Source organism: Convolutriloba macropyga, chromosome 14, assembly GCF_964194025.1.
Source record: "Convolutriloba macropyga chromosome 14, txConMacr16.3, whole genome shotgun sequence".
Lineage (NCBI taxonomy): Eukaryota > Metazoa > Xenacoelomorpha > Acoela > Convolutidae > Convolutriloba > Convolutriloba macropyga.
The window spans coordinates 17154463-17168502 of record NC_134481.1 but is presented as its reverse complement, the minus strand read 5'-3'; the positions used below and the strand labels follow the sequence as shown (position 1 = coordinate 17168502).

Below are 14040 nucleotides of genomic sequence, written 5' to 3'. Positions count from 1 at the left end.
GTAACTGCGAAAAACGATCCCGCTGAGAACACAAACACAGCAGAAATACAGAGCAATGTAACGCCTCCATTTTTCAAGTACTCTATAAAAAACAGTTTATCAATTCCTCTTCTCGCGTTTTTTGAGTTAACTTCTGTAATTTGCCGTGGGATTAGAAGCAAACCAACAAATGATAAAACAATTTGAAATAACCCAACAGCCCAAAAAGGTAAATAGTACCCTCCAAGGCTAAAAAGGACGCTTCCGATTGGTGGACCCGCTAATTGTCCGATAGGGGGCGCCATTGAAATCCAACTGCATAATTTTCCCGTCATGTTTGGGAAAAACGTCAACAGCAGGGGGGTGCCTGAACAAAACGTGAACGCTACACCAACACCTTGAAAAACTCGGGTCAGGGTCGTCAGAACAGAGTATAAAGTGTTCTGGCGCTCGGAAAACAGATTGTTTAGTAAGCCGAATAATATTGTGTTTATTCCAGTAATGAATGGACCAACACTGAAGAGCTGTTTTCGTTTGTTAGTTCGAGGCAGAATAAAGATAAGCGAAGATGCCATCACGATTTCTCCGAAACCTAAAAGAGTGAAGTTTCATTACTCTTTGTTAGCTGTATAATCTAAATTGGTCTTTAGCAAGACTTTTTTCCAATCACGAATTTGGTTAGAAATTTTTTTCTAATCATGAATTTGGACCTATTGGTTTGTTGATAATAATAACGCAAAAGTACACTAAGCAGAGTCAAAAATCATTGGTTTCGAAGCGCATAAAAAAGTGGAATAAGTTACTTTTTAATCTAAGGACGACAGGGAAAAATTCTTTTCAAAAGAATTTTAACAGAGTTCTTGCAATGTCAGCCAGAAAATTTATCAAAAGACAGAAAATTAGGGTCATGCAATTCTGACTTTTATATAAAGAGGAACGAACAGCTCAATTGGGAACAATAATCAATAACCAGAAGATTTGTTTATTTTTATTTTTGAATATGTATTCCTGATTATTCCGAAGGCATGTAAACTTTAACTTTCCGGTTCTATAACTAGTTTACATGTTTGGAAAAAAATAATTGAAAGAATCCTATTGGTACTTGGATGATATGGGCTTCATATGTTTAAGTCTGAACTGGCTGGGTATTTTCTCCAGCGCAAACGTAAAAAAATCGACCTGATTAAAATGTTTATTTGAAGAGAGAGCACGATACTGAAGAAATATCTTGAAAATATTTTGCAACGGATAACATTATACATTCTACAATATAATTTTGAAAAACACAAACAAGACCTGGAAACCATTTTCGAAACAACTTCGAGCTATCAAAACGTAAAAATAATATGAACATTATTTATAATCAAACTCATCAGCGTTTGTTGAAAAGTTACACAAAAACTGGAGGTGACGTTATATTTGACCTTAGATTTTCTTAGAAAATTATCAGTGAACTCTTATTTAAGCATGGAACTTCACGGAAACTGATAAGCTTTTCCATGAGTTTGATGTTGCAAAATGGAGGATTAAAAAAGGCATTGAATTCTTCGTTAGAGCATTTTTATTTGCCAGATTTTACTTTTCGATAAATTTGTATGCAATCGAATTGTTCTATTTAAGAATATAAGCAGCTGAGGTCAGTACGAAAACTTCGTTCAGCATCCACCCGCTGTCCTGAAATACAACTTCTCAGATATCTACTAGAAATTCTCTAAAAAAACTCAGTGAAAATTGCCTCTCTTAATAGCGCCTGGGATGCTTCTGTGCAAATTGCATAAGAAGACGCAAATTAAATTTCAGTTTTTAATGATTTCATGTGAGAATTATCGTCCCTTGGTGATACTACTTAAATTCTGTGTTACTATTATTATACTATTGCAAAAGTGCAGTGAAATTTACCACCTCATGTGTCCGAGTTTCCACGAGTTCAAATGTTGCTTCTCATATGCTAAAATCGGTTTTAAAGTAAGCATCACCAAGACTACATATTTTTACCGCACTCGACTTAAAATTTTGTTCGTAAAAACAAGCTTTCACCGCTTGTCTTGCATCATTTCTCAAAAACTCATCTGTGCTGCCGTCAAAAATAATAATAATTATTATTAACGGGAGCACATATGAGTTTCTGAGAAATGATGCAGGACAAGCGGTGAAAGCTTGTTTTTTTACCAACAAAATTTTAAGTCGAGTGCGGTAAAAATATGTAGTCTCGGTGATGCTTACTTTAAAACCGATTTTATCGTATGGGAAGCAACATTCGAACTCGTGGAAACTCGGACACATTAGGGGGTAAATTTCACTGCACTTTTGAAATATTTTAATAATAAACACAGAAGTTAAGTAGCATCACCAAGGGACGATAGTTCTCACATGAAAACATTTGAAACTGAAATTTAATTTGCGTCTGTTTTTGCAGTTTGCACAGAAGCATCCCAGACGCTATTAACAGAGGCAAGAGGCAATTTTCACTGAGGTTTTTTTTGGAGAACTTCTAGTAGATAGCTGAGAGCTTGTTTTTCAGGACAGCGGGTGGATGCTGAACGATGTTTTCGTACTGAGCTCAGCTGCTTATATTTTTAAATAGAACAATTAGATTGCATACAAATTTATCGAAAAGTAAAATCTGGCAAATAAAAATGCTCTAACGAAGAATTCAATGCCTTTTTTAATCCTCCATTTTGCAACATCAAACTCATGGAAAAGCTTATCAGTTTCCGTGAAGTTCCATGCTTAAATAAGAGTTCACTGATAATTTTCTAAGAAAATCTAAGGTCAAATATAACGTCACCTCCAGTTTTTGTGTAACTTTTCAACAAACGCTGATGAGTTTGATTATAAATAATGTTCATATTATTTTTACCTTTTGATAGCTCGAAGTTGTTTCGAAAATGGTTTCCAGTTCCTGTTTGTGTTTTTTTTAAATTATATTGTATATAAAGTTATCCGTCGCAATATATTTTCAAGACATTTCTTCAGTATCGTGCTCTCTCTTTAAATAAACATTTTAATCAGGTCGAGTTTTTTTTACGTTTGCGCTGGAGAAAATACCCAGCCAGTTCAGACCTAAACATCTGTTCAGGTTTTGTACCTCAAGGCTGTTGTCAAAACTTTATATAGCTTTTAGGCTTCTCCTTGAGCTTTCCAATACGACTTTTGTTAGACCCTCTTTCCACAAGAATGATTAAAAATATTTCAATAATGTACTCAGAGTTTGAACCACGGTTTTGAAGTATATGAGCAACGCATTTGTTTGACCCCCAAAATATTTAGTCTCATCTAACGAGAGCTACATATCATATGTTACATCAGGAAGAAGTTTTTATTTAGGAAATCAAACTCGAGATGGAAAAAATATTGATATAAATTTTAAGCTACATGCTTTGTTTGGTAGATGGTGGTTTGAATAAATTGTATCATCTCAAGATAGAAAAATACTTGTGTCTAATTTAAAGCTAGATAAGACTTTTAAGTTTATCTTCACACGGGTTTTGGTATGCATGGATCCCTGTAAACTCATATAAGTTCTTGAACTTATTGATGAATCTCAGATGCCATCGATGGATCATAGTATATTCATTTAAGTGTTAAATCCAGTTGCTGATTCATGGTACTTCTATAGAATCCCATTATGTCACCATTGGACGAAAAATTAATTGAACGAAGGTTTACACGCTTTATTTTGCGGTTACAGACTCTTCGAATATAATTATGAAATACACGGAGCAGAGGAACAATGTCCAAACCTTGAACAATGGCTGGTCCATGATGCGCCAATTGTATTGGAGCCCAACCAGGCCAGTTCTATTAATGATGTCCATGGCTTTCAGTTTTAACTTAGAGAAGTTAGTTTAAACATTGGGCAAAGAATGAGAACATCGTTATAAGTGAAACTAACCCAGTCCGCATGAAATGATTCCTGTAGCTGTTTTCGACAGACCTCTCTCTTCGTGCATCTGTGGGACAAAGGGAGCCCAAAAATAGTCATTTAACCCAAAGGAGAAGTTGAGCAGGATTCCCACAATCAGTCCAATTACTCTCCTGCGAAGTGAAATAATCCCCACTCCTTTTTCATCTTCCATTTCTTCATATTGAAACGATTCTTTTGATACCATTGTAATCAGTTTTATTTATGATCATCAGGTACGCGTTGAAATTTCTAAGTTGAAATTTTACCCAGAACTGTTTTCTTCTAAATATTTCTGAATTAAAAAGTTATTCAAACTACTCAAGTCTGGGTTGGCTGAGATATAGAATTTATACCAAAAATTGGCCATCAAATTATTTCACACTAGAAATTAATAGTTTAATCCGCTTGTGATCCAATAAACGTATTGCTGTAAGGAGATTCGGAATTCTAGCCGACAAAACTAGCATGAAAAAAATCGAGCTTGTAGTCATTGAAAAACTCCCAGAAAACAGTTTGCGAAGTTTAACTTGTGTTATATGGTTTTGAACAGTTAAGATTTTAGTGACACAAAATAGACTATAAACAAATATCTAGATATTGGCGTGATGTTGATTTTATGTTCATCTACTTATTTACCTTAAAAGAAAGCTTTCTCGCTCAACAATAAAAGTTCACTAGAAAGTATTTTCGGGTTGGTTAGCTTGCTCGATTGCAAGAAAGTTTTAAAGTGATTTTTTCTTTTAGGAAATTAACTTTGTTTCGAATATTTGCCCGACAACTGTCTTTTGAGTATTTGCCGAACATTAAACTTCCGATGAACTAAAAGCAGATGAAATTTCTTGTTTCAAACGATCATATTCGTTCAGGGTGGTAATATTTTTCAAGCGGATATCCATTAGAACTTGATGAAATGCTATTCAGCCCTATTGTTTGCACTTTATTGTTATTTTTATAGCATTAAATAGGTTCTATTTTTTCAAACGTTGTAGCAGTTCTCAATACTATTTTAACTATTAAACAATAACTATTTTAAACACACACTTTTTTAAACAAACCATTTTGTTTCAATCATTTTTCTACAACGTAATCATCGTTCGTAACTAATCAAAATGTATTAATTCATACAACTCGTTCTAAGTGAAAACAAAATTTGTTTTGATAATCAAGTTTTATATTGACCACGATTAATTAACTGGAAGCGGAATCCAGGTTGCTGTAATCTATGAGATCATTCAAATGGGTCCATAACAAAAAAAAATAAGAATTTCGAGGCATTTTAGTTTGACAGTTAGTAATTAGAATTAATTCAAAAAACAAGTGTGGGAAAACTTACGTGAATTTTTAATTTATTAGCAAAAATAGTAAAATATAGGATTTTTTAGAAAGATGTGCAAACGAAATGGGCATTTGCTGCTGTTCTAAGTTGACTTCAAATCAAATTTGATCAGTGAATTATATTTAAAGCATGTGTCATGGCCAGTCATACTTCAGATTAATAAAAATTTGCCATTAATCATTTATTTTGAAAAATGACGCATTTTGTTAGAGGTTGCATATTATTCTACTTTTGCGCAAAATACAGTGATTAAACATCGTAAAACAGCTCAATAGCTGATACCCAGTTCCTTGGCTCTAAAAATTCTATATGGTACAAGGCGGCTCGTTAATGTGCGTTCGCGCATGATGTTCCGACCCGAGCTCATCTACATTTTTGACTTAATTGTCAACCAAATGAAGAAATAACAAAAATAGATGTTTGAGTTTAAAACAATCGCCACACAATCTATCTACTAATTGAATTACATAATGCCATGGCTTATTACAACGCCAATGAGATCTGACCTTAAAGACACTAAGAGACAAAATAAAAAAACCAAAAAATTAGCAAAAACAAAAACTTCACGGCAAAAACTGAATATCTAATTTTAAAAGCACATAGTAACAACATCAAATTGCAGTCAGATAAAACCTTAACTACTCAAATTCAATTCCTCCTAACTATACAGCGGACCGAAAGTTTTTTTAATGAGACTGTGTTACAAGTCAACAAAGAGAACGATCAATGAGGCGAAATTCAAAAATTAATCAACATTTTTTAAACCAAGATATTTCAAAAATCTTTAAAATCTTTAGCTTTTACACAAATAATCCTTGATAAATTACTAAAGAGTTACTACAAAACCATGAGGCTACGCCTTTGGGAGTTTAAGCCTTAGAAATGAACTTAATAATAACCTAAAAAATTAGAAACGAATTGCGAAAACACAAACTATTGCTACGATTTAAACCATTAGCTATTATCTGAGTATTATGTATTTTTAATGCAATTCTTTTTTCTACTAATTCAGCTACAGCAATAATACTGAGAGATTAAATAAATTTATTTGGGCTACATTTGTAAACCATTGGGATCTGTTACTACGCGATTGTTCTGAAAGAAGTGAAAAAGAAGCGCAAAAAACGAGCACTCAAAAAACGTTTATAAAAACGCATATTGTCCAACAAACAAAGCATCGGTCACAAATAATTTTAGTATACCTTTTCTTAAGGAATACAAGCAATTGGATGTTACCTATCATTGATGAAAACAAGTTACAATTCGACGAAAAGAACAACAAAAACTGAAAAGTTTGAAAAATGATTGAAAATGTATATAAAAAAACTTTAAGACTAAAGGCTATAAACTGACTAGCTCATTCAAATAACTCATTAATTCAATTTTCAATTACAAGCCTGAGAGACTTGTCAGCAATTTACGGCTACCTAAAGAACAAAAACAGGCAAAAACAGCAATTTCAAGAAAAAAATTGAGCATTAAGAAATAAGTTTTTTAATAAAAGCTTTTCTATGTTCAATCAATTCATCAACAGCAATGAGATCCCTCTTTTTTATTAATATAGTTTTAAAAAATCAAACATGAACAAATACATTAGAACCACGAAATTTTTGAGAAAGCTCGTAGTAGCAAGGCAACGCCATTAATTTCGTTAGCTTTCAACGGAATCCACTAAATACGCTAAATTATGCCTTCATGGGATAAATAGTTTGCTAGGTCATTCATATTTAGTCAATAAGACCTTACAACAAGTTATTGAAGATGAAAACAACAATAAAGACAGGCAACAACCAAAAATTCAGTAGAAAAGCGCAAGAAGAAGGTGTCGAAGTAATTTAAATCATAAGTTCTTCTCTAAAAACTTTAAATATGATCCGTTGAACGTCTTCCCTAAACCAGTGGGAACCATCAGTATTGGAATAATGTGACAAGATTTCAAAAGGATCCAAAAATAAGAGAAAACACCCGAAAATTTGAAAAAAAAAATGAAAACTATTGGCATTGAAGTTTGAAAAAAATTATTAGGGAAAAGTTTAAAACTGCTAACCAGATTAATTTTGACTGCATTAGAAATAAAAAGCAATCCTGTAAGTACTAAGATTGACAAACAGTCAACGAAAAAAGTTTAGAATCGGTTAATGTACAAAAAATTTTCGAAAAACTTTTTTTAAAGTCTTAAGAGCCATTAAACTCAAAAGCTTTTAACGGAGGTCAATAACTACGCTAAAAATTTACACGATGGCAAGCAAAAGGTGTTTGTCATGCATAGATAATCAATAAGAGATCACAATAAGTCTTGAGACTATGAAAACAACAACAAAATCAGGCAAAAACAAAAAATTCAGGAGATAAGTGCGAGAAGAAAAGATCGAAGCCAATTCAAACCATAAGCTTTTCTCTGAAAAATTTATCCTTGATCCACTGAATGTTGTTTTGAAGCCAATAGGAGCATTCAATTTTAGGATAATGTGAAAAGATTTCAAAAGTAACCAATAATACGGAAACTTTTTGAAATATTTTGTCATTGAAGTCATATATCTAAAAGTTAGAAGATAAAACTGTCAGCTAGATCAAATTTGGTTACAATAGGACGGAAAGAAGATGCAGTCATTACAGAGACTGACTTACAGTTCACGATAATAAGTTTATGATTGGTTAATGTTCGAAAATTTTTCGAAAAATTATTTTTCAAGTCTTAACAGCCATTAGCTGTCCACTCAAAGCACTAGATACGCTCACTTAAATCTCCTTACGGAACATATTGCAATGTTAGTCAATGTTTCCATGCCATAAGACTCCAACAAATCAGTAAAAACTCAAAAAAAAGTTCAAAATTTCATTTAAAATTACGAAAACTCAGAGTCGAAGTTAAGAAAAAACATGAGCAAATCCTTTTAAAAGAGGTTTTTGTTCATTGGACTTTATTTGGTTGCAAAGGAGGTTTGTCATTAACAGAACCTCGATATGAAAAGTGACTTGTCTCTAAGTGACATAAAAAAAGCAAAAAAGTAGAAAAGTTTTAAAAAAAAACTCTCAAATAGATTTCGAATTTTTTTCGATGTTGAAGCTCCCTATGAGACCAAAACTAGTCTTTTTTATCGCCTTTTAGTCTGTTAGGAACACGAAATTGGTTCATTTTGTGGCAAGAAAATTATGTTTGAAATACTTTTTTTATAGAAAATATCTTAATTTGAAGAAAAATGGCACTAAAAGTGAACAAATATCCCGTGTTCACTCAAAACTTCAATCCTCGATAACTCCTCGAAAAAAAACGAAAATAAAAAGAATCTTTTTAATGTTGAATTTTACACTGGACCAGCTTTTTAATGATACCACTCACATTTCTGTGCGATGAATATATCGATCGGCCAAAATTGACTGAACGAAAAAAAAAACCCATTTGAGTATAGTTCCTCCGCCCCCACAAGTGGGGTCGGAACAATAAATTTACAGTTTTAGGAAATGCCTAAGCGTTGCTCATTTTTGAATGTTCCTGTAATGTACTAAGATAAAATATAGTTTATACAAGTGTACACTCTAACTAAGGTTTAGGCAAATTCACCCCCAACAGTTTGCTGGTAAGGCCATGTGCAGGCAATATTTACCTGCAAAATTGTGCTTGAAATTGTTCGCGTGCTCTCCTAATTGCTTGTTCGGTAGTCATCTCTTTGGTCAAGAAAAGCGTTCTCATAAAGCTTTTATATGATATGGTTTCCAGAAAAAAATTGAACTATTGTTGTCCATGTTTACTTGCAGTCAAATAATACTATTTCTTAATGGTACGTTTGAAAGAACTGAATTGCGTTCTGTTTTACACACAAATATTTTGTTAAGGATTTCATGATTTGACACGCAAAAAATGGCGTAATCATATTCTGTTTAAATAGGAAGTGATATGACATCTTTTGTTTCATTACATTATTTGATCCCTTGGCAAGGCTTTGATTTTTAAATAAGAGAATTGTCATCTAAAGTTTGCTAAAAACCAGATTGGGCAATTCTCTCGAATCGTTCTTGGTAATTATGTAAAGCAACATTGTTGTTAGAGTTCTCTCTAGAACGTTTAGAAGTTTTCCTTCAGTATAAATTTTCGTAAATTTTAAAATGCATCTTTCTGTGAGAGATGGAACTTTATAAAACGAATTTTTTTTGTTGATTCTTAAAGTGATTTTTGAGCTACTAAAGATAGAAATTTTTTATCTTGTTGATTTGATTTGAAGAGCAGTATGGTTTTTGGCTTAACTTTAGCTTCTGTGGTTGGGTTGTGGGTCAAAATTGAATATTGGGTCCCAAAGCTCCAATGGCGCAAAATGATCAACGAAAGAAAATTGGGATCTATTCTGTTTCGGCCCCCAGTGTTTCTACGACCCCCAGTTACAAATTATATGTTGTTATATAGAACGTTATTATGTAAGAAAATAGCACGTGCGTCTGGGGGTCATAAAAGATTTACGCTCACTAAACTGGGGGGGGGGGGGGGGCAAACAGAATAGATCCGAAAATTGCGATATTTTCCGTTTGTGCCCCCAGCTTAGTGGGCGCATTTTATTTGCAACCCCAGGACGCACGTGCTATGTTTTTTGCATAATGACTCACTAAGTAATGGCACGTGTTCTGTAACTGGGGGCGCATAATGTACTGGGGGCACAAACGGAAAAGATACGAAAATTGACTGGAAGATAATCAGATAAGAATTTTGGGATCTTTTACACTGGATCAACTCATGGGACACAAAGGTATGTCCCGTACTTAACTTTCAGAGTATTTCAGTACTAAATCAGGCGGTTTTTCAGAAACAATTCAGTACTGATTCAGAATCTGTTCATGTCACATTTTGCTCTGATATTCTCTGATTCAGACTGAGATTCAGACTCTGTGTCAGACTCTGAATCAGACACTGATTCTTTTTAGATTCAGGCTCTGAATTAGACTCTGATTTTTTCTGAATTAGTTTAACTTCATGATTTTGTTCCTTAGTCATGCTAGGTTTTACCATTGCTTTCGTTCTCAGGTCCTTAAGAAATATAAATTCATACAATACCTGGAGAATTTGGGGTCGGAAATTTTCTCAAGTCATGTCTCCTTTTTCATTCCGGGCTGGGTAGCGGCAGTTGCGGAGTTACTGAAATAAACTTCAGGAAAACTGGTATAGCATGGTAAAAAACCATGCTTGTACAGTTTTCCAAAACAACAACAAGGCAAAATAAACATTAAAACAAGACAAAAATAAACATTAAAACCAGTCAAAGTGCTTACAAAGACATCACATAGCTCAAAGGTTGTCTGCAATTATCAATAAACAGCACAAAAAAGAACAATTCATAAAGCCTTATATAAAAACTGATCATAGATAAAAATTGCAACTTTTTAAGTAATGACAACTTTTTTTCAAATAAAGGTATTCTGACCAAATCTTTTGCAGATTCACATTTCACATAGCCCATACAGTTTAATACGTTTAATAAGATAATTTGAATGCTGTATGAGCATATTAAAATCCTAAATGATGCCTATAAGAGCTATCGAATTTGCAATGGTTTCTATTCTCTAAAGTAAGTTTGAATTAGATTACAATTTAAAAAAATTTAACGTTTTTTTTTGAAATCGCAATGATCTTACAATGTAGTAAATATGCCCAGAAGTTTCTTGTTATTTGAAGTTAGAATTTGGCATCAATAGAAATGCAGAAACTGAATGCAGCTTCAAAGACTGTTTTAAACTCGAGTAGGCACAATCAGAAGGGTGCATGATCAGTCTAATATTAGAAAAAATTTGGAACGGCCTCTGGAAATGTGGACTATGGGAATAAAGACAGATTAAGTGATCATTCAGGTCTCATTAAAATGTCTGAATCCTAATAGTTTGATAAGATGTCATTCTGACCTGGGACCTTGCAGCCTGGCTAAGTCTGCTTTTTTGGTGTATCTTACCAAAAATTACTTCTCAGACTTTCTGCTTCTAAGCAGGGAGGTTTGTCAGATTGACAGAATATAACTGATCTACTAAACAAGCCCTGTCCTTATATTCCTCTCGCTTACACAGAAGGCACATGGCAGAATAAGCATTCAAATAATAGAGCATGTAAGAAACTGCAGAAAGAACTTACATACATTTATGCATGAACCACGAACCAATAAATATGTTTAAACCCATGGGAAAGTTTTCCAAGCACATAAAACACAAGAAAGATATTCCCTTTTACAACTTCTCTAACCCATAGTAAACCATACAGTCCGTACAACTGAACCATAGATATTTAACCTATCTATGCTTTTACACTTTAAACCAAATCCTAGGGAAATCTTAAATTAAGAAATTCGTATCTGGCCTCACTCAAACGTCTTTGAACTACTCGTAATTTCCCCTTGTTTATTTATTGCTTGTATATTACGTAACAACAATTTCTTAAACTAATTTCTCATTCCTACAAACAGCAGAAAATCAGAAAGTTAACAAAAATGTTAATGGATTTTTTCCTGTAACTTTTATGTCAATTTTCTCTAACTTTCCAGCAATCGTTGTTAGTACTGCTACAGTGATTTTACTTCTACAACCTTTTCAACGGTTGTTTTAAAAAATAACAATTTCAACTGTCGGACAATAATGAATGAATAAATTCTGTATTAGTTTATTTACGGAGAAATACAATCAACTTATCAGATTCTTTCTAAATTCAAATTAGACTTACTATATTGGACATCATTTTTACGTCTGATTTCTTAAAAATTATGATTTTAGTTTGTATTTTCACAATTTCAAATTTATTATTTTTAAGCAACGCGCTTGAATCGGGTGACCTTTTAGTTGGTCGAGAGCCATAATTAACAACAACCTCAACATGTGGGCTAGAAATAGTGTCGAAATACTGCATAGCAGATCCGAATGACCCAGCAACTACTCAATGTTTGTCATGTGACTCTAGAAGAGGCTACACTGAATCTCAAGCCGAATTGACCCACTTAGCAGAAAATATGGTCAATTCCGATCAACATTTCCTCAGGAAAAATTACTGGTGGCAGTCGGAACCTGGTTTGTTAATTGTTGAATTCAAAAATAATTGCGATTTGAAATTTGTAATGGAGACGAACTATCTATGCAAACAAAAGCTAATACGTTCTCAAATCCAAAACACGACAAAAACATTGAAAAAAGAGCTACTTTATATTTTTTAAATGAATTGTGAAGGTGTTTCATTTTTTTTTGCATTTTAGCCGGGAAGGGGGGGGGGGGGGGTGGGGGTGGCGAGGAGTTCTTGGCTATACAAAAACATAACACTAAGTGACCTTAGTTCAGAAGTGTTCACAAATGTTTGTCAGTATTTTCGGTTTTAGCTAGACAAAAGCGACAAAGCCCCTACTTTTTCGGTGCAGCCAATATGTTCGGTTTTTAAACGTAAGAAACCGTCGGTAAGTTCTAGACTGCAAGAAAACATGAGAAAATGACTAATTATGTTTTTGAATTCTCATGATCCTATCATGACTGAATTGATGTCTTTCAATGAACTGAATCCCCAAAACCCTATCAATTTTCTACAAGTTCTACAATTTTTATCTTGATGAACAAACAAAAAAGTTATATTTTTTCAAATAGTTTTAGAAATGAGCTAAGGAATGTCAATAATTTTCACTCTTTTCTCGACAAAATTGTCTCTCCAAGAGTTGCGTTAGAATTTTTTACGTTTGAAACCAAACAAAACCGAATACAGGAAATGTTTTTAAGCGTCTATGTTTTTAAGTCTATGTTTTAAGTCATAAATGACAGATTATTTCTGTTTTGAGAATTTGAATAGAAAAGAGAAAAGTGTCGATAGTTACTTTTTTATTATATCCGGAATACAATGCTTTGAGTTGAAGTATTTCGTTATAAACTTATATAAATCGCGGCTAAGCTAATATACATATCCTAAATTACGCCCTTTCTTGTTTTGATATCGGGTTACCAAATTAGAAGATTCTGCTCTTAGTTTGTGATAATTTTTTTCTCGATCAGTTATTTTTGAAAAAAAAATAAGATTTTGCAATCTCCTTCTCAATCACACTTTCAACAGACTTTTGTGTGAACGTTTTCTGAAGAAAAAGATTGGATTTTAAAAATTTCTTTTAAGTTGTGTTGACTGAGCTCAATAATTCAACAACCAAATTGAATAGCGCTTCGAAGCCATTTCAGGCAGTAAAGTTAGAGTAGCTTGACTAGCGAAATTTAATGCTACTTTCTATCGAAGCCATACGGATTTGTTCAATTTGTTCAACATTTTTATTCAGTAACTATTTTTAGTACATAATCATCATACATAAAGTGGAACTTGAACTCAAACTTGAACAACACTATTATTGTCACGTATTCAAGTGTTCTCAATGACACAAATTGAGCTCAGATGGAGTAAGAGATACCCAACTTGGTAAGCCAGATTCAATGAATTTTGCGATTTTTGTAGCAATTTAGAGAGGAGAGTTTGGGGCACTGTATAGGTTATCCCAAACCCCGCACGCAGTTTATCCAGAAAATCTTACAACATAGTGATCTACAACCAATCGGAGATGTGAAACGTTGTTTTTGCCCGTCTGTTAAGATTGGGTATAAAATATAAAAGCCGGGTTCATCTATATAGATCAAGTAGTTTTCATTGTTCTCATATCAATCAGTTGGCCTACCCAGCGTGCATAAGCACAAGAGTTGTTTTGTCCTTAGCATTTGCAGTATAGTAGAAATTCGTAATTTTACGTCTAATTGGTTATTTGAAGTTTTGAGTCATTCGATTAATTCAAGCAAAGTAAATTGTTATTCAGCAAACATGAGCGATTAGTTTTCAGGACTGGTT

General features: G+C 33.3%; 1 protein-coding gene and 1 long non-coding RNA gene across 2 annotated transcripts in view; one reads left to right on the top strand and one right to left on the bottom strand.

Moving 5' to 3' along the window:
• LOC142353220 (uncharacterized) lies at nt 1–4494 on the bottom strand. Its single transcript, XR_012761037.1, has 3 exons — nt 4414–4494; nt 3875–4135; nt 1–571 (listed from the first exon to the last, which is right to left on the bottom strand). It is a non-coding gene; the product is annotated as an uncharacterized LOC142353220 (long non-coding RNA).
• Nucleotides 4495–11359: 6865 nt separating this feature from the next.
• LOC142353706 (laminin subunit beta-1-like) overlaps nt 11360–14040 on the top strand; it is a 49187-nt gene continuing 46506 nt past the window's right edge. Inside the window, exon 1 of the mRNA XM_075406028.1 lies at nt 11360–12251. Coding sequence (XP_075262143.1) covers nt 12194–12251 — 58 coding nt within the window. The 5' untranslated portion in view covers nt 11360–12193. The remainder of the gene's footprint in view (nt 12252–14040) is intronic.